Source organism: Myxine glutinosa, chromosome 13 (assembly GCF_964187855.1).
Source record: "Myxine glutinosa chromosome 13, kmMyxGlut1.1, whole genome shotgun sequence".
Classification (NCBI taxonomy): domain Eukaryota; kingdom Metazoa; phylum Chordata; class Myxini; order Myxiniformes; family Myxinidae; genus Myxine; species Myxine glutinosa.
In genome coordinates, this window is record NC_136273.1 from 21,393,617 (window position 1) to 21,413,325 (window position 19,709).

Here is a 19,709-nt window from a genome sequence, read left to right on the forward strand (position 1 = left end):
TTTTACATCGAATTTGCTCTGAAGACAGAGAATTGAGCATCCTCTGGATTATGTTCACAACCGAAATGCAGATGGAAGGCCGGTTATTAATCCCCATCCAAAGGAAGGGTGCTCTGCGATGCAGCACCTTCTCCTGTGGAACATGCACAATTCAGGAAAATCGTGGGATGATCAACACAATGTAGGAAGCGTAATTAGTGCAGTGTACAAAATGATGGCATTAAATAATCAAGGCTTGTTTACCGGAATAACGAGCGCTGTCCATTTCGTCTGTGGCCGCTCAAGAAACGAGAGCGTCGACAGCAAAAGACAAACTAGGACAAAGCCATGAACACCTCGGGAAATTTATGGCGAAATAAAAGTGTGGATATTGAAGACATTTTATTTCGGATTTTGAACCCATTTCAACAAAAGCAATAAACTTGGAGAAGGTCTTACAGGAAACAAAGTAGTGGTTCAAGAAAAAAAAAAATCCTTCCCTTGCAACATCACATGAGTCAACAAAGAACAAACCATTTGTGATCGACATCGATTCAAAGATGTAGACTTACACCTGTGCGCACAATGGTCTACTCTTTTTGAAAGATAATATGTAAACTTGAAGAACGGAGTGCAAGTAAGCAGGACAGCCGGCTCATTCTCGCCAAAATTATAGCGCAATTTCTGTATGCAACGTCATGCCTGCAGGGTACCAGACCGACAGTTTGGAGTCGGATATCAAACAGACTCGACAGCCGAAAGATTATCGTGTGTGTGACCTTTGAGCTCACGTGTCGGTCAATGTAGCACTTGGTTAATGGCTCCAGTTATTCCCAAATTCTTGTAGGTTTGGCCATGGAGAGGTTTTGGTCCAAATCCTTGACGACCCGGCTGGCCAGGCCCAGTCTTCATTAAATACCAACAAATGCCAGCAGAAAGGACACCCAGCTTAACGTCCATCCGAGGGTTACGAGTGAAAAATAACCCTCCCGATTGCTCTTGGTAACATAGTGCGACGTGTTTCATACAAGCAAAAGGAAAGGCGAGCTTCTCCAGAACGAAGATCGCGTGATGTGCAGCACGACGCTGCACCCACTCGTGCAGCTGCATTTCGCGTCTTGAATAAGATCTGAATTAAAGGTGAACTGGGATCGACAGCGAGCGTACGACCAGATCACCCAAACTGTTCGGAAATAAAGTTACATGGATTTAAAACACAGGTTACTAAAATATACCCCCAAATGTTCATAGGCCCCACTCTATTTAAACCGAGAGTGTTACTGTACTGAAACCTTTTACATGTACGTTCCCAACATCGATCAAATAATGACACAAAAAAATGGCATCAGGTTCATGGATCCAAGATGGACAGGTAACCATCGTCCTGAACTTCGGCACAGAAAAACAAAATACCAACAGTGGATGGGAAAAACCACCTCCAAGACTCGCCAAAAGACAAACGTTCGTAGTACGTAATATGCAACATGGAATCGTCACACAAACTGCACCTGGAGGAATATTTGCTGGTTCAATAGTGACGTCAAAAAATAACGCGATGAAGCTAACTCCGAGGGCCTTTCACTCACTCACCGCAGGCAGGTTGGTGGTCTTTCTGTGTTCCACCGACTCCTCTCCGGCCTTGCACCCCCAGCTCTCTCTGTGCTCTGTCCCCCACGATCTGCCAGCAACCCTCTTCTGGTGAAATTGCCAAAATCAAGACTCTCTGCTCACCTTCACTCTTTCATTCCCCTTTTCTCCCGCCTCTGCAACAAACTCCCTCACTCCCTTCAATCCCACTCCTCCCTCCAGGTCTTTAAAACAGCTGTTCACCACCATCTCTTATCTTCCCCCATCCAAAACCTTGATCTTTTTTACCCCCGTTAATTCACCCCAGATCCACGTTTTTGAAATTCCGACTTCTTTCCTGGAAGTCCTAGCAGTGTCCATGTGTTTTATACCTCTCCCACCCCTGCCGCCCCCCTTCCCGTGCCTCCTCCCCCAAGCCCTCTCCCTCACACAGATCTCCCGATGTCCCTGTTCTCTACTATTGTACTTGTGTGCTTCACTCTCTCTGCCCATCTTGTCTCCCGCTCCCTTTATCTTATGTTTTATGTGTCAGTTTGTCTTTTTGTGATTAATTGATGCCGTTACACGAACCTCAATCTTGTACACAACAACAACAACAAAAAGACGCTTTCTGACGACGTGTGCACTTGTATGAAGATGTCGATCATTCGGTCCACCAAATGCACGCGTCCTGCCATCCGAAGGCGACGCGTCGAGAGAGCGGCGAGACATCACGGGGCTGGCGAGACTCCGTAGAGCATCTCACCGAACGGGCTCAGGTGTTACGCAGTAGGTGAGACATTTGCTCGTAGACGACGAAAGTGATGCAGCAAGCCGGAGTGACGCGCACGATGTTCGGAACCATTCCCTTGTAGAAGCCTCCGAGTCCTTCATTTCTGTGCACAGCGCAGACGGTTTATAACATCAAACGGTTACACCTCATCACCCAAAGGCTGAGCTCGAGCACGAGACGTTTACCTCCAGGTGCACTTCATCACGTCACAAACGCCGGCGTAGCTCGTGTGCTGGTCCTGCAGCCGGGCCCGCACAACCTGGTATGGATACGTAGATGCCACGGCAAACGTCTTTGAGAGAGCAGCCATGGATAAATACTCGGATGTGCTCTAAAGGAAGGAGGGGGAGAGAGGTTGTTATGAAAGCAACACAATCTGTATACGTGTATGATGTTTTATAATTGCACCAAAGTTTGCCTTTGTTTAATTAAAAGAGCTCTATCATGCACTCCATTGTGATATTTAGGGTGTCCGATAGACTCTGCGTAAACGAACGTCCACTCCGACGTTTCCATAATGCAAACCCCGTGCAGCGGAAAATGAAAAAAGCACAAACGAGGTTCGTCAAAAAGGACAAACATTCAGGAGTCAAATGCTGGGCAACAATGGTTCCCTCGGCTGAGCCGACATAAAGTTGGGGACTTAAAAAAAATAAGAAAAAAATAAGAAGACGGGCACGGACAATTAAACGTTCCGATAAACAATACGGGATACGGGTGTCCGATGGTGTACACACCGTTACGGTCCGTGACCTCTTCCTCCTCCCCCCCACCCCCTCCTTGCATCCCCGAGTTTGTCTTGCACGGTGATACCTGCGATTTTAAATTCCCTTCATTGGCCGGAAAACGGCAAGAGGAAACCGGAGATGATGGCAGCCTGAGTTTTGTTCTTAAATTTTTGGGGTTTCCGTTCTGTCTTGGTGCGGGGGTCGAGCATGGACCCATGTTGTCGGGATATGCACAGTGAACGAAACATTTTGCAAAGTGCATTAAACCTACTTGAAGAAATAACCATGAGGAGCACGGAACTGACCGTCTGCTGTTTTGGAGAGGGAACTTTGTGGCACCTCAGATGGTGAAGGACCGAGGATGGAGGGAAGTGGCCCTGGTAACACCAAACGACGCCAGAAAGGTCTCGGGGGAGGGATCAGCGAATCTGCTTTTGCTTTGTACTTTTAGTAACAAAAGGCCCATTGGCCCAGTGCGATTTGCCTTTCATATGTACAGTGCCTTCAGAAAGTATTCACACCCCATCCATTTTCACATTTTGTTGTTACAGCCTGAATTTAAAATGCATTAAATTTAGATTTTTTTTGTCACCGATCTACACATAATACTACATAATGTCAACGTGGAATAACCTCCGTCCATCTTCGGTAGCGGAGGTAAAGAAATGCAAGGTTCTGCAAAATAAGCAGCAAAGGTCAATGAATGACAAACAAAACGTTTATTAACACAACAAAACGGGTATTGGGAATCCCACCTGTCATGTCACATCTGAAGGAAACTTTCAGGTTTGATCGACGGATGTATTGTGCGAGCAAGTTAGGTACGAGTGGAGTCATAACACTCCACTAAGATACAGACGACAGTCCGAGACATTCCAGAGATGAAATAGAGAACAAGGTGAAAATGCAAATAAAAACACATTTAGATATTTATTATTAATTATATATTGAAAAATAAATAAAACGTTTGCGTTTCTCAAACTGTTGTGAGTGAGTATCCCTTTTATAATAACGTTTTGAACATCCTCTGCTTTCCCACCCCCTCCACTATCCCTCAACCTGAACAAAACATAAACAAACATCGCTTACCAGATGTGTACTTGTTGGACGGAGCAAATGCTCGTTGTAGCGATTTTTAAGCTCCTCGTAAGCCATGAACTGCAAGGCTCCGTGCGATGTTCCAAAAAGCCCGGGAACAAAACCCTATATGGAATAACTGGGTCAGCGAGCAAAAGAACAGGCCTTGGCGAGCACAGGAAAAACAAAAACAAAAAGGAAACTGGTCAGTATTGTTGGGATAGTCAATTCCATCAACATTAGATACCAAATGCTACCTTTTATTTAACCAATTAAATGTTCAGCTTTAACGGCTTGTGTGAATTGTTGAATGCTAGGCGGCGAGGGGACGGGCAGCGGGGCGAGGGGACGGGGAGCGGGGCGAGGGGCGAGGGGACGGGGAGCGGGGCGAGGGGAGCGGGGCGAGGGGACGGGGAGTGGGGCGAGGGGACGGGGAGCGGGGCGAGGGGACGGGGAGCGGGGCGAGGGGCGAGGGGACGGGGAGCGGGGCGAGGGGAGCGGGGCGAGGGGACGGGGAGCGGGGCGAGGGGACGGGGAGCGGGGCGAGGGGACGGGGAGCGGGGCGAGGGGATGGGGAGCGGGGCGAGGGGACGGGGAGCGGGGCGAGGGGACGGGGAGCGGGGCGAGGGGACGGGGAGCGGGTCGAGGGGACGGGGAGCGGGTCGAGGGGACGGGGAGCGGGGCGAGGGGACGGGGAGCGGGGCGAGGGGACGGGGAGCGGGGCGAGGGGACGGGGAGCGGGGCGAGGGGACGGGGAGCGGGGCGAGGGGACGGGGAGCGGGGCGAGGGGACGGGGAGCGGGGCGAGGAGACGTGGGAGGACAGAAGGGAGTGAGTTGAGAAGGGATGCAGAGAGGGGAAACAAGTGCAAACAAAGGAAACGATATCCGGGTCATTGCAGGAAATATGGGGGCAAAAAACACAGCATACAGTGGATGACCTTATAAAGGCCTCGGATTCCCTCGTGCTTGAAGATCTTGGTCAGCGCGTCAAACATGCCACGGTACTGCCGTTGAGATTCAACGTTCTCGTACTGCAACACAAGCCGGGTCTTCGTGACCCAGATCGGGTTGGTAAAGCAGAGAGTCGCGGCGCCTGCGTGCAGATACAGGTTAGGATCATTGCATCTCTCGATCAAATCCATATCCATCACAAACACAATGACATTTACAACAAAGGGTTAAGGGAACTCCAAACCGATATCCCAAACAAGTCAGGCAAACTGAGCCACGTCTTAATGAACAAAATGTGAAACATGAAGATGGACACTTTGTGACAATGACAGCAGCATTTTTTATATACATAGTCAAACTCATGGAGAGCTAGAATTAGTACCCTGAACAGATCAGGACACAACAGGCCAAAAGGAATAGTTGAGAGAGGGGGGGGGGGGACACTGACAGCAGAGTTGGAGGCCAAGATAAAGGCAGACTTGGACAATCAATGGGTGTGGGCAGGAATGGGGGGCAGGAGAGGAGGCATCGGATGAAAAAAAACATTGGTCTGAAGAGAGGGAGGAGGTCGTAGCCTGCCTTTCTGGAGGATGTCACAGGACACAGATAAAGAGGATTTTTCAAGAGTCCGAGAGATCATGTATGAAGATCAGGAATAGGATTGGGCCCAAAACACTGCCTTGAGGCACTCTAGCCTTGACAGGGAGAGGAGATGAAAGGATTACGTTGAGTGCCACACATTGGCTATGAGAGAAGAGGAGGTCAGTAAGTTATGTGTGGAGTTGGCCTTGTATGCCATAGGTAGAGAGTTTGGAGAGTGAGGCAGGATGCCATGCTATCAAAAGCACAAGACACAAGTCGTGGACACGACACGGACACGACACAAGATACAAGATACAAGAAATGGAAACACCAACGCAATGTCACTTAATAGGGCGTTGGGCCACCACATACGGCCAGTACGGCCTATATGCGTCATGGCATAGAATCCCCCAGCGTCTGGAATTCTGCAGGAGGAATGCGCCATTCTTCCACCAGAAAGTTGATGAACTCAAACCAGTTTGATGGAGGTGGGAAACGCCGTCTCAGGCGTCGTTATAGAATATTCCATAAATGCTCGATTGTGTTCAGATCTGGTGACTGAGAAGGCCATGACGTATGGATAACACCAGTACCACGCACATGAAACCATTGGGTGACCACATGCTCTGTGGATGGGGGCATTGTAATCCTGGAAGATGCCCCTCCTGGCAGGAAAGGAATGCTGCAACATGGGGTGAAGATTATCACTCGGTACCATTAAGTAGCGATTGGGATTGGCTTTTAAAAGGAATGAATGCACCCAAACCATGCCAGGAAAATGTGCCCACATTACAGAACCACCAGAACCCTTCACTGTTGGAGGCAAGCACTCGGGGATGTAGAGTTCGTTAGGTTGGTGCCACAAGTGCATTTGTCCGTTAGAACATGGTGAAGGATGATTAATCTGACCATATCATATTTCTCCAATGCTCGGTGGTCCATGTGCTCTTCGCACCGCTGGACTCACAAACGTGCATTGCCAGGTGTGATGAGTCGTTTGTGCACTGCAACCCGACTATGGTATGCCGCTCTGTGAAGTTCTATACAGACCGTTTTGATGAAACTGGCTGCTCGCGCCCCAGGTTGAAATTTACAGTCAATTAATCTGCAGTTACTCACCTGCTTTGCCTTGCACTTCAAATGAATGCACGGATATCACGATCCTAGAGCATGTGCTTCCACCCACTTCCACCCCACCCACCCACTTCCACTTCCACCCACTTGTGCCCTTTTATGATGATGTCTTTCCCTCCGAGTTCCATGCCGACATCACCTTAGACACCGTTGCTCGTGAAACATCAGCAGGTTGAGCTGTTTTTGACACTGAAGCTCCTGCCAAATGCACCCCAACAATCACCCCTCTTTCAAAGTCACCAAGGTCTCCTTTTTGCAGCCATGCTAGCCATAATTAGAGGCAACCAGGCCTGTGACTCAACCCTCTGACGTGACATTCCTCATCCTTCAGAGAGGTGGGCAGCGGACTCTTCCCTCTCTTCAGACCTTGAAAAAAAAAAATCATAAGCTGGTCAAAACACGTGGAATATGTCTTTCAATGCTGACAAATCTCTTACTCTGAAAGGATCATCTGGCAAATTCCCCCCTTTTCCCCACCCTCCTCCCCCAATCTTCTATCCAATCCTCTTGAGGAAATTCAGTCACTCAAGCTCCTGGGTCTTACTATAAGCCATGATCTCTCTTGGGCGAAGTTGGTCCCCAAAGCCAGTGGCCGACTGGACATCCTCCATTGTATAAAATCTTCCTGGGCACACCTGAACCTGGCCTGTCCACCGACAAGGCCTTCATCCGCAGGTTTACCAATACTGCTCTTCCCTCTGGGCTGGCTCCTCTGCACCACATCTTGCTCAGCTTAAAAAACATGGACGCGAAGGCCTTCAAGATCATTTGAATATCCCATGCTGAAACTGATTTGATGGGCCTATCACTTTCCCAACGCAAGCATGTGAATGGTCTATCTTATACCGCCTTCTTTCTGGTCTTGCACCTTGTGTGCTCACCATGCCCCCCTCCAGGTTTCTGCATGGCGCACACGGTCCACTGTCAACACCCGTCTGGTGAAACTACCTAAATCCAGGATTCATTCCTCTTTCTTCCCGCCTGTGGAACAACGGCCACATTCTCTCCTCCAGGTCTGCAAGACAGCTGTTCACCACCATCTCAGATTGGCCCCAATCTAAAACCATGATCTTTTATAACCTCGTTAAACAACTTTACCCAAAGCCCTCTTCCTTCCAAATTTACCGTTTTTCCTTCCTGATAGTTTCCTCCTGTATCCATCTCGTCCAACATTCCTCCCCACACCCATTATTTGGCCAAGTCTCCCTCTATTTGGTCTTTCAACGCCGCTGTTGGTGTCCCCACCATCCCTCCCCCATATCTCAACTGTTTATTTTGTCCTGTTGCGTCCTGATCCATTCAATGTAATGTACTGCCTCTTCTACGAGCTTTGACTCCATACAAAACTAGAGCAATGCGACTGTGTCCCCAATATGCCTCCTCTGCATGATGTTTTCATGATCATCTTTTAATCGCTATGCCTAGTCAATGACACAAGTAAACTTTTGAGTCAATTGATTTGGTGGTTTGGGAGAAGATGTTTTCGAAGGTTTTAGGTTAAATCAAATATGGCTGTCAAACCATGTGACCTATGTCATAAATGTAATATTTCAACACAAATGGGTCATAGATCAGGTGCATGCAATTTCAGATTTTTAGGATAAGGAATTCGATAAAAACATTTTTGGCTGGTATACATATATTTTTTTGTGTACAAGATCGAGGCTCGTGTAAGAGCTAACATTAATCACAAAAAGACAAACTGACACATAAAACCTAAGATAAAGGGAACGGGAGACAAGATGCGGAGAGAGAGGGAAGCACACAAGTACAACAATTGAGAGCAGGGACATCGGGAGATCTGTGGGAGGGAGAAGGCTTGAGGGGAGGAGGCAAGGGAAGGGGGGGGGGGAGGGGTGGGAGAGGTATAAAACACATGGACACTGCTAGGACTTCCAGGAAAGAAGTTGGAATTTCCAAAAAGTGGATCTGGGGTGAATTAACGGGGGTACAAAAGATCAAGGTTTTGGATGGGGGAAGATAAGAGATGGTGGTGAACAGCTGTTTTAAAGACCTGGAGGGAGGAGTGGGATTGAAGAGAGCGAGGGAGTTTGTTCCAGAGGCGGGAGAAAAGAGGAATGAAAGAGTGAAGGTGAATAGAGAGTCTTGATTTTGGCAGTTTAACCATAAGAGGGTTGCAGGCAGCTCTTGTGTGACCTGTAGGAATATTTGGGGGACAGAGCACAGACAGACGTGGGGGAGCTAGGCCGGAGAGGAGTCGGTAGAAGACAGAAAGACCACCAACCTGCCTGCGGTGAGTGAGTGAAAGGCCCTCAGAGTTAGGGAGATCCCAATGATTCTGAAAGCTTTGGTTTCAACAGCATGAAGCTGAGCTAGGTATGAGGAAGGAGCACCAGCCCAGAGGGGAGAGCAGTATTCCATTGAGCTGCGGATGAAAGCCTTGTATGTGGTGAGGAGCTCAGGTGTGCCGAGGAAGGACTTCGCACAACGGATGATGCCCAGTCGGCGACTGGCTTTGGAGGTCAGCTTGGAAATGTGGTTTTCCCAGGAAAGATCATGGCAGATAGTGAGCTTGAGTGACAAAAGTTTGAGTGACAGAACTTCTTGGAGAGGATTGTTCAGAAAGTATATGGGAGGGTTGTCCAGACGGTCTTTTCGGCGAGACATAGTGAGTGTGAGATTTGTCAGGATTGAAAGACATGTTCCATTTGTTTGACCAGTCTGTGATTTTGTCCAGGTCTGCAGAGAGTGAGGAGGCTGCAGACTGCCGATCTGAGGGATTAGGTACGGAGCGGCAGAGAGTAGAGTCATCAGCAAAGAGACAGAGAGGATTTTCCAGAGTCTGAGAGATCATTGATGAAGACCAGAAAAAAGCACAGGGCCAGAACACTGCCTTGGGGATCTCCAGCCTGAACAGGAAGGGGAGATGAGAGAAATCCATTCCGGGCCACACATTGACTACGACTAGAGAGGAAGTCCGCAAGCCATGCATGGAGATTTCCATGGATACCGTAGGAGGAGAGTTTGGAGAGCAGAGCGGGGTGCCAGACCGTATCGAAGGCACGTGATATGTCAAGGGAGACAGCTCTGATTTCCTGTTTGGCATTAACGTCCTCATCCATTGTTGAGACAGCAGAAGCAGCATGTCCAGAGTAGAATGACCTGGTCTGAAACCAAGTTGACCATCAGAGATCAAGCCATTGGAGAAGAGGAAGGATTTGATGTCAGAAGCGATGATTGATTCCATAACCTTGCTGATTATTGGGAGCAGGCTGATTGGTCTGTAGTTGCAAGGATCTATTTTAGCATCTTTTTGTGTAAAGCGGTAATGTTGGCTGATTTCCAAGCTGATGGCAGATGGCCTTGAGCAAAAGAGAGGGTGAAGAGAACAGAGAGAGGGTGAGACAGAGCGGCAGAGCAGGATTTTAGGACCTGTGGGCTGATGCCGTCTGGTGCAGTTGCAGAATCAGAGTCGAGGTTTGACAAAATCTTCTCCACCTTGTTAGGAGAGAAGGACACAGAGTACTGGAGCAGCTGGTTTCGACTGGGAAAGGTGGGAACAGAGAGAGATGGGTTTGGGACACAAGATTTTGAGGCAAACACAGAGTTGAGGCATTCAGCTTTTTCACGTGCGGAGTCAGCTGTGTAGCCGTTTGAGGTAAGGGAGGGGATGGAAGGGGAACAAACACCAAAAACAGATTTGACCAGATGCCACCAAGATTTGGAGGAGGGAGACAGGCTTGAAAGTTCAGTCTTGAGAGCAGAGCGATATTGTTTCCTGGCCCTCCTGAGGGTAGACACACACTTGTTCCGAACTTTGTGAAAGGAACTGAGGTTTCCTTCAGTTGGATTAGCCTTCCATGTGGTAAAGGCAAGTTGCTTCATGGCAAGTGCCTCACCACAAGATTCAGTGTACCACGGACGGGAGGAAGGGTATGACAACTGAAGACGATATGGGATAAATCTGTGCATGAGAGAGAGTAGTTTACTTTGGAGAACTTCACCTATGAAGTCATCATTATCATGCGTTTGGTCCCCGTTGAAAGCACGTGACAATGTGCCAAATTTAAAAAAAAATCCATTCTGCGGTTTCCGAGAAATATTTTTTAATTATTTGCGTTTAATCCAAGATGGCTGCCATACCACAATTATCATAAAACATTTTGCATGGGTGTCACTCCTACCCTGAAAGTTTTGTCTCAATCGGACATGTGGTTGCTGAGTTAAACGAGGTTTAGGCTGTACGGACGGACGGACGTACGGATGGATGGACGGACGAAACCCGAAAACCTCCGGCCGGGAGGTCCGGGACAACCCGAAAACATAATGCCTCCGGCCCCGAAAAAGACACCTTTGGATCTTCAACGTCCACCATTGGATGCTGGCAGACCAAACCCCTGGCTTAACATACGTCTGAGGCATGGCACACCGTGATAAAACACCCTGCCGGTTAAGCACCAATCCAATTAAACAGTCGGATCGGGAATCAAACCCAGGCTGGGCAGATCCAAGGTAAACAGAACCACCCAATGCATTTTTCACCATGACAATGGTTTGGTAGCCTATTACCGCCAACTCGGAGGATGGAATCTGAGACTAAAATTCACAAAGCTGCTGTTGTCCGAAACTCATGCAATCCCAATGTTTCATTCATCATCAATTCAATAATAAACAGAATTGCTAGATTGGGCACGTAAAGACCCGAAAGGAAACAGGAAACATGCCTCGTGGTTGCCAAATACAAAGTAAGCACCTGCTCCGGCAGCTGAAATCATGTGTTGAGTAGGCCCCAAAGGCTCGCTTCTGCCCTCTTGTTTATAGGCCTTGATCGCTTGGTAACTGGAATAATAATAATAATAATAAACCAGGAAGTTAAAAGCACATGTTCCGCGACATTGATCATTCAGTTATTTTCTGCCATTAGACAAACGTACTGTCTGAATGTGTCTAAGTAGTCAGTTTGGGGAAAGAGTTCCATACCACAAAACCAGGATTTTGTCAGCAGGAACTGTCAGAAAATACAATTGCTAGTTATGAAAAGGTGAGTGTATGCAAGAGTGAGCATATGCGAGCGAGTGTACCTACACTACTGTGCAAAAGCCTTGAAGACACAATCATGAGTTACCATAATTTGATATTATGAGCATCAACAATTCACTCAAAGCCTCCATTAATGTTTTCTACTATTATAACAACGTTGACTTAACTGTTATTACTATAGCTTAGTCTTTAATTCATATTGATTAGAATCTTTAAAAACTTGTGGCCACAACTCAAAGTAAATTAGAACGGCACTCGGTAGAGCGCAAACCTCCGCCAGGCTGAACGGTTTACGGTTTGTATCCCACTGATAGGCCGGATCTGGATTCGGACTTGAAACAAAATTTAATTGGCTTGTACTTGTCACCGAAACAAACTCATCCACCAAGTTTTGTCATAATCCTTCAATAACGTTTTAAAATATCATGATAGATATCACTTTTGGCCCGATCTATCAACGGTGAAAAAAATCACTTAAAAAAATAAATAAATCTCGGATGCAGATCCAGATCTGCACCAAAATTGAATCAATTCGCCCTCGTCACACGTCCAATCGGTCAACAAAATTTTGTCTGAATCTGTCCATAACTCCAATATATTCCTGCTCACAGACAAGACAGACAAAGAGACGTGAAAACATAACCTCACGTGGTTGTTTGATAATTAATGGTATATTGTCTGCAGCGAGGTACAAATAAATTTTACTCCACAAAGGTGTCCGCAGTGGTGGAAGACCTGTTGGTCCAAACTTCATCTTGCAGTAAGATAATGATCCAAAATATTTAGAGGGAATAATTAAAACTTGGTGGCAAATGAAAGAGGAAGCTAGAATCCTTCAAAGCGTGGAATGGCTCCCTCAAAGGCCAGATCTCAATATCATTGAAGCTATTTGGGACTACTTGGACAAAAAAAAGAAAAAAAAAGAGAATCTTTTTCTGTCAATAACAAAATGTTCCTGTCAATAACAAAATGTTCCTGTCAATAACAAAATGTTCCTGTCAATAACAAAATGAAGTAATTGATGTGTTTTGCTAGTGTGTGCGGTACAGATGTGCATTAGTATATGAATATCGGATTCAGCGTGGGAAGCGGCCGACATAAACAAGAGAGACATAAACACGGACATACACCACAGTTTTCAATATATAATAGATGACTTCGCTGACAAGGAAGTTCAACACAGGAAGAGACCATTCGGTCCCATCAAGCTTGCACAATGGTTGCCAACCTATGACTTTTTTGTATAGAGTAAAGCCTCATGGAAGAGTTAGAACACTGAATGGATCAGGATGCAACAGGACAAACAGTAGAGAGAGGAGCAGGGAACACAAACAGCGGAGTTGAAGGACAAAACAGAGGGAGACGTGGACAAACAATGGGAATGGGGAGGAATACAGAAAGAAAATGTAGCTAATACTCCCTTTCCCACACTCTCCCACACGGGGGCACCGAAGGGAGGGCTAAGATAAAATGTGACCAGGCGACAAGGCAAGAGTAGCAAAAACGTTATCGGACGACCCGACGGACGGACGAACATCACGAACCATTTTATAATTGAGAGAGATGACAGGACCTAAAAAGTGACGAGAGTCTCACCATGCAGGTTCAAAAAACAAAAGTTACAGCAAGACCCATAAACTTGCAATGCTGGTGAAACTCATAAAATCATGAGAATAAAAAAGAAGAAGCTCACCTTTGCCAAAGGAATCGAAGGAGTAATCCGATTTCAAAGACACTAAAACAATTAAACAACTAATGAGAAGTCGATGCAAACAGGGAAAGCTCACAAGAGGAAATGCAAGCCAGGAACACATCACATGGCAATGTAATGACGTCAAGGATGATTCAGCGTCATCCCTCCCCCTCAGAGTGTAACAATCTCCACAAGGACCTCATGAGATAACTACGCAATGAAGCTATGGTGAAAATAACTTGGCGTCTGGGAGACAGGAGAGGAAGGGTAGTTTTAAGAATCAAACTTTTCGAACTTGCATGAATTTTTTTCATATTTCTACCACTTAATTATTTATAACTAAATTATAGGAGCATACAAGGAGGCTCATGCAAAGAAAAAAATTATACAACATAGTTATAGCACAACAAAAAATCATGCCGTGTCAATCTCCTGGACCTAGCCCTGCATATAAGGGTTAACAGCGCTTTAACACAAGCGTTGAGTGAATCTCAGTAACCAAGAATAGGAGACATCAAGTTATAACAAGAAGAACTATAACAGCACTCAGTAGAGAGCATACCTCCGCCTGGCCATATCACTCAAAAATTAAATAATTCTCACATCCGAATCCATATTCAGATCTTCACCAAAATCGAACCTATTCTTTCTTGTCACACACCCAACCTCTCCATCAAGTTTCGTCCAAATCCGTCCACAACTTTTTGAGATATCTTGTTCACAGACAAACAGACAAACAAACAAATAGACAGGGGTGAAAACATAACCTCCATCCACCTTCGGTGACAGAGGTAATAATTATGTAGATTGTGCAGGTTATAATACATCTGAATCAAATGCGATCAAGGAAGGCCAGCCTTCAGGTTGCTTTTCTCTCGCAATTTCACCTGACTAAGAATAATTAATCAATCAATACTTCTACAAATGTGTAACTTTGTATTTGGGATAGAGTGGAGGGTGGGGCAGGGAGGGGCGTGGCGAGGAGCACCCAACGGCCAGGTATAAAACACCGGGGCACATCGGTGCCATAAATGCCGATATTGATGTTTTACAAAGAGACGAATATCAGCCAACACATTGGTTAAACCGATATAATGTACAGTCGTGGCCAAAATTATTGCCACCCTTTCACTTTTTTTCAAATAACTCACAATTATCTCCAAAAATAAGTTTAAATTGACAAAAGTATTTGGTCTTTTGTTCTTGACAATTCTTTATTTCACTGTTAATATTACAGAACCATTGTTTTTGATTCAGAACTTAATATATCCTTTTAAATCAGAAAATAAAAAGAAATGGCTGACAAAATTATTGACACCCTCGACTTAATATTTGGTAGCATGGCCTCTGTACAAAATAACTACAGTCAAGTGCTTCCTGTAGCCATGAATGAACTTCCTCCACCTCTCTACTGGCAGTTTGGGCCACTATTCTTGTGCAAACTGCTCCAGTCTCCCAGAATTGAAGGGTGCCTTGTCCAGCGTTTTGTCTTGAACCATTCCTGGGTGCTTTTTGAAGTGTGATTGGTGTGATTGTCCTGCTGCAAAACCCATGAACTTTGACGGAGACCCAGCTTTCTGACACTGGGTTGAACATTGCGCTCCAAAATGCCTTGGTAATCTCCTGATTTCATGACGCCATGCACACATTCAAGGCACCCAGTGCTAGAGGCAGCACAGCAACCCCAAAACATCACTGAACCACCTCCATGCTAGACTGTAGGGAAGGTGTTCTTTTCTTTGAAGGCTTCATTTTGTTTTCTGCAAACATAGAGATGATGTGCTTTAGCAAAAAGCTCTAATTTGGTCTCATCTGTCAAGAGGACATTCTCACAAAGGGATTTTGGCTTGTTCAGATGTGTTTTGAAAAACTCCAGTCAGGGTTTCCGATGTGTCTCTCTCAGCAGTGGGGTCCTCCTGGGTCTCCTACCAAAGAACCCCCTTTCATAAAGTTGGCGACGGATAGTGCGAGTTGAAACTGTCGTACCTTGTGTCTGAAGGTCAGCTTGAATCTGTTTGACAGTTGATCGAGGTGCTTTCTCCACCATGCGAACAATCCTTTGCTGCAATCTTCAATCAAGTTTTCTCTTGCGGCCATGTCCAGGGAGGTTGGCTACAGTGCCAAGGGCCTCAAACTTCCTGATAACATTGCGTACGGTGGACACAGGAACATCAACCTCTCTGGAGATGGACTTGTAGCCTTGAGATTGTCCATGCATGGCTACAATCTTGTGTCTGACCACCACAGACAATTCTCTGGTTTTCTTTCTTTTCTCCATGCTCATTGCGGTACACACAGTGACACAAAACAGCAGAATGACTCCTTTTCTCCATTCAAACTGGTTGAATGAGTGATTTTTATATTGCAGGCACCTGCAACTCACCACGGGTGAGTTCAATTCCAAAGTAAAGGACAATCACCTGCTTGAAATCTAATTATTTCTAACAACCTCTAAAAGGTGCCAATAACATTGTCCGGGCCATTTTAGTATTTCTGTGTGGACCTTCTGTCAACAACAAGTATTTCTGTCAACCCTCGACTCTGATTCTGCATCCGGACCTGACGGCATCAGCCCACGGGTCCTAAAATCATGTTCTGCCGCTCTTTCACTCCCTCTCTGTTCTCTTCACCCTCTCTTTTGCTCAAGGTCATCTGCCATCAGCTTGGAAATCAGCCAACATCGCCACTTTACACAAAAAATGTGCAAAAACAGATCCTAGCAACTACAGACAAATCAGCCTTCTCCCAATTATCAGCAAAGTCATGGAATCCATCATTGCTTCAGATATGAAATCTTTCCTCTTCTCCAATGGCTTGATCTCTGATCATCAATTTGGTTTCAGACCAGGCCACTCTACTCTGGACATGCTGCTTCTGCTGTCTCAACAATGGATGGAGGTCCTCAATGCCAAACAGGAAATTAGAGCCGTCTCCCTTGACATATCATGTGCCTTCGATACGGTCTGGCACCCCGCTCTCCTCACCAAACTCTCATCCTATGGTATCCATGGAAATCTCCACGCATGGCTGGCGGACTTCCTCTCTAGTTGGAGTCAACGTGTGGCCCTGGATGGGTTTCTCTCATCCCCCCTTCATGTTCAGGCTGGAGTTCCCCAAGGCAGTGTTCTTGGTCCTGTGCTTTTTCTGGTCTTCATCAATGATCTCTCCGACTGTCTTGAAAATCCTCTCCATCTCTTTGCTGACGACTCCACTCTCTGCCGCTCCATTCCTCATCCCTCAGATCGGCAGTCTGCAGCCTCTTCAGTCTCTGCAGACCTGGACAAAATCACAGACTGGTCAAAGAGGTGGAACATGTCTTTCAATCCTGACAAATCTCACACTCTTACTATGTCTCTCCGAAAAGACCGACTGGACAACCCTCCCATCCACTTTCTGAATAATCCTCTCCAAGAAGTTCTGTCACTCAAGCTTTTGGGTCTCACTATCTGCCATGATCTTTCCTGGGAAAACCACATTTCAAATCTGGCCTCCAAAGCCAGTCGCCGACTGGGCATCCTCCGTCGTGCGAAGTCCTTCCTTGGCACACCTGAGCTCCTCACCACATACAAGGCTTTCATCCACAGCTCAATGGAATACTGCTCTCCCCTCTGGGCTGGTGCTCCTGCCTCACACCTAGCTCGTCTTCACGCTGTTGAAACCAAAGCTTTCAGAATCATTGGAATCTCCCGCGATTAAGCTACCCCCGACGGCCTTTCACTTACTCACCACAGGCAGGTTGGTGGTCTTTCTGTCTTTTACCGACTCCTCTCCGGCCTTGCTCCCCCAGCTCTCTCTGAGCTCTGTCCCCCAAATATTCCTACAGGTCGCACAATATCTGCCTGCAACCCTCTTATGGTTAAACTGCCAAAATCAAGACTCTCTGCTCACCTTCACTCCTTCATTCCTCTTTTCTCACACCTCTGGAACAAACTCCTTCACTCTCTTCAATCCCACTCCTCCCTCCAGGTCTTTAAAACAGCTGTTCACCACCATCTCTTATCTTCCCCCATCCAAAACCTTGATCTTTTCTACCCACGCTAATTTCACCCCAGATCCACGTTTTTGAAATACCAACTTCTTTCCTGGAAGTCCTTGCAGTGTCCTTGTGTTTTATACTTCTCCCCCCCCCCCCCCCCTTCCCACGCCTCGTCCCCCCAAGCCCTCTCCCTCCCACAGATCTCCCGATGTCCCTGCTCTCAAATGCAGTGTTTGTGCGCTTCCCCTTCTCTCCCCATCTTGTCTACCACTCCCCTTATTATATACTTAGTGTGTCTGTTTGATTTGTTTGTGTGATAAATGTTAGCTCTTTCACGAGCCCCGATTCTGTAAAAAAAAAAAAAAAAAAAAAAAAAAGCTGAGATTTCGTAATTTTTTCAGCTTTTTGTTTTGTTCCATTGCAAACCACAAAAATACATATGTGGATACCAAAAGATTTTTTTTAATTTCAACATTTTTCTGGAAGAAATGGTGCATCATTTGGAAAAAGTGCAGGGTGCCAATAGTTTTGGCCACGACAGTATATACAGTATATACAGTATATATATACACATCATTTTTTTATTTTTTTATTTATTTATGTTGAAGGCACCAGTCACAGACTATTTCGTCCTCATTGAGACCAGGCCTTAAATAAAAGAACGGCATTGATAGAAAAATGAAGAAAGAGAGAATAGTCTCAGAGTTTTTGAAGAAGCAAAAACAAATCTGCTTTTTGAAAAGTTCAGGTAACAAATGTAACAAAATATTTGTCAGGCTCTAATTTTTTCGCAGCAAAGCAAGGGTTGACGGATAATGGTAATAAACATGTGACCAACTGCACATACACTACTCACAATAAGTTAGGGATATTGTGGGAGTGAGTATTTTTTTTATTGGGGTTAGGGTTAGGGTATTGAAATCAAGAATGCTGTGTTTTTTCACACTCATTAATAACCATAGAATTAGGACCAACAACCTTTTTCAACATAATTAATACCCAAAATCAACCACACCGAAGAACCTGCCAATATCCCTAACTTATTGTGAGTAGTGTATATTGTACAATATTCATTGTACTCAGTATATTGTACTCAGGAACACCTGCGACATAAGGGTGAAAGGTGCGAGGAGAGCTCGGCAGGTGAAGTACCAACCGAGAATGAAGGTGTGGAGGTTGAAAGAGGTGACAGTAAGGGAGGCATTAAAAGAGAGGCTGAGTAGGGTAGAGGATGATGTGGTTGAGCTTGAAAGTGGTTGGATATCAATGAAAGCTAGTCTGTTGGGAGCCGTTGGTGAGGTATGTGGATGGACAAAAGGACCACCGAGGCACTCGGAAACATGGTGGTGGGATGTTGAAGTTGGAAAGAGGATTGACGAGAAGAGGAAGAAGTTCAAGGAGTGGCAGAAGGCGAAGGGTACGGGAGCAGAAAAAGCAGAGCATGAAAGTTATAAGGCAGCCAGGAAGGCTGCAAAGAAAGAGGTAGCAAAGGCGCAGGAGGCATGCAGGAAAATGTTCGGAGAACGCTTGGATTCGGAAGAGGGTCAGAAAGCAGTATTCAGGATTGCAAAGAACATAGCGAAAGTGAGGTGTGATGTGATGGGGGTGAGTTGCTTGAAGGATGAAGTGGGACAAATCGTTGTCGACCCAGATGGAATTAAAGGAAGATGGAAAAGATATATGGAAATGCTGTTCAATACAGAGAATGAATGGGATGGCAACATAGAGAGTAACCCAGTTTTAGGACCGGCAGAGAAGATAACTGAGAAGGAAGTTGAGGAAGCGATAAAAGCAATGAAGAGTGGAAAAGCGGGAGGGCCGACGGGAGTTGTGGGAGATATGTTGAAGGCAGCAGGAAGTTGGGGTGTGAAGAGAATGACAGGGATCTGTAATCTGGTGGTGAAAGAAGGCCGCATTCCAGTGGATTGGGAACTGAGTACCCTCGTCCCTCTATACAAGGGGAAAGGTGACCCTCAGGAGGGTGGCTCGTACCGAGCGATAAAGTTATTGGAGCATGGAATGAAGGTATTGGAAAGGGTGTTGGAGAGGAGGATAAGGAAGAAAGTGAAGATCGATGAAATGCAGTTTGGATTTATGCCAGGAAGAGGAAAGACAGACGCGCTTTTCATTGCGAGGCAGTTGCAGGAGAAGTACATGGATAAGAGGAAGAAGTTGTTTTTTGGATTTGTTGATCTGGAGAAAGCATTCGATAGGGTTCCACGCAAAGT

General features: G+C 46.1%; 1 protein-coding gene across 2 annotated transcripts in view; it reads right to left on the bottom strand.

Moving 5' to 3' along the window:
* Nucleotides 1-362: 362 nt before the first annotated feature.
* The window catches only part of SLC25A32 (solute carrier family 25 member 32), a 37,369-nt gene continuing 18,022 nt past the window's right edge, over nucleotides 363-19,709 (bottom strand). For both annotated transcript variants that reach the window (XM_068133958.2, XM_068133959.2), the window contains 5 exons: nucleotides 11,526-11,611; nucleotides 5,083-5,237; nucleotides 4,156-4,269; nucleotides 2,524-2,669; nucleotides 363-2,441 (listed from right to left, as the gene is read on the bottom strand). In XM_068133958.2, the coding sequence (XP_067990059.2) occupies nucleotides 2,321-2,441; nucleotides 2,524-2,669; nucleotides 4,156-4,269; nucleotides 5,083-5,237; nucleotides 11,526-11,611 (622 nt within the window). In that variant the 3' untranslated portion in view covers nucleotides 363-2,320. The remainder of the gene's footprint in view (nucleotides 2,442-2,523; nucleotides 2,670-4,155; nucleotides 4,270-5,082; nucleotides 5,238-11,525; nucleotides 11,612-19,709) is intronic.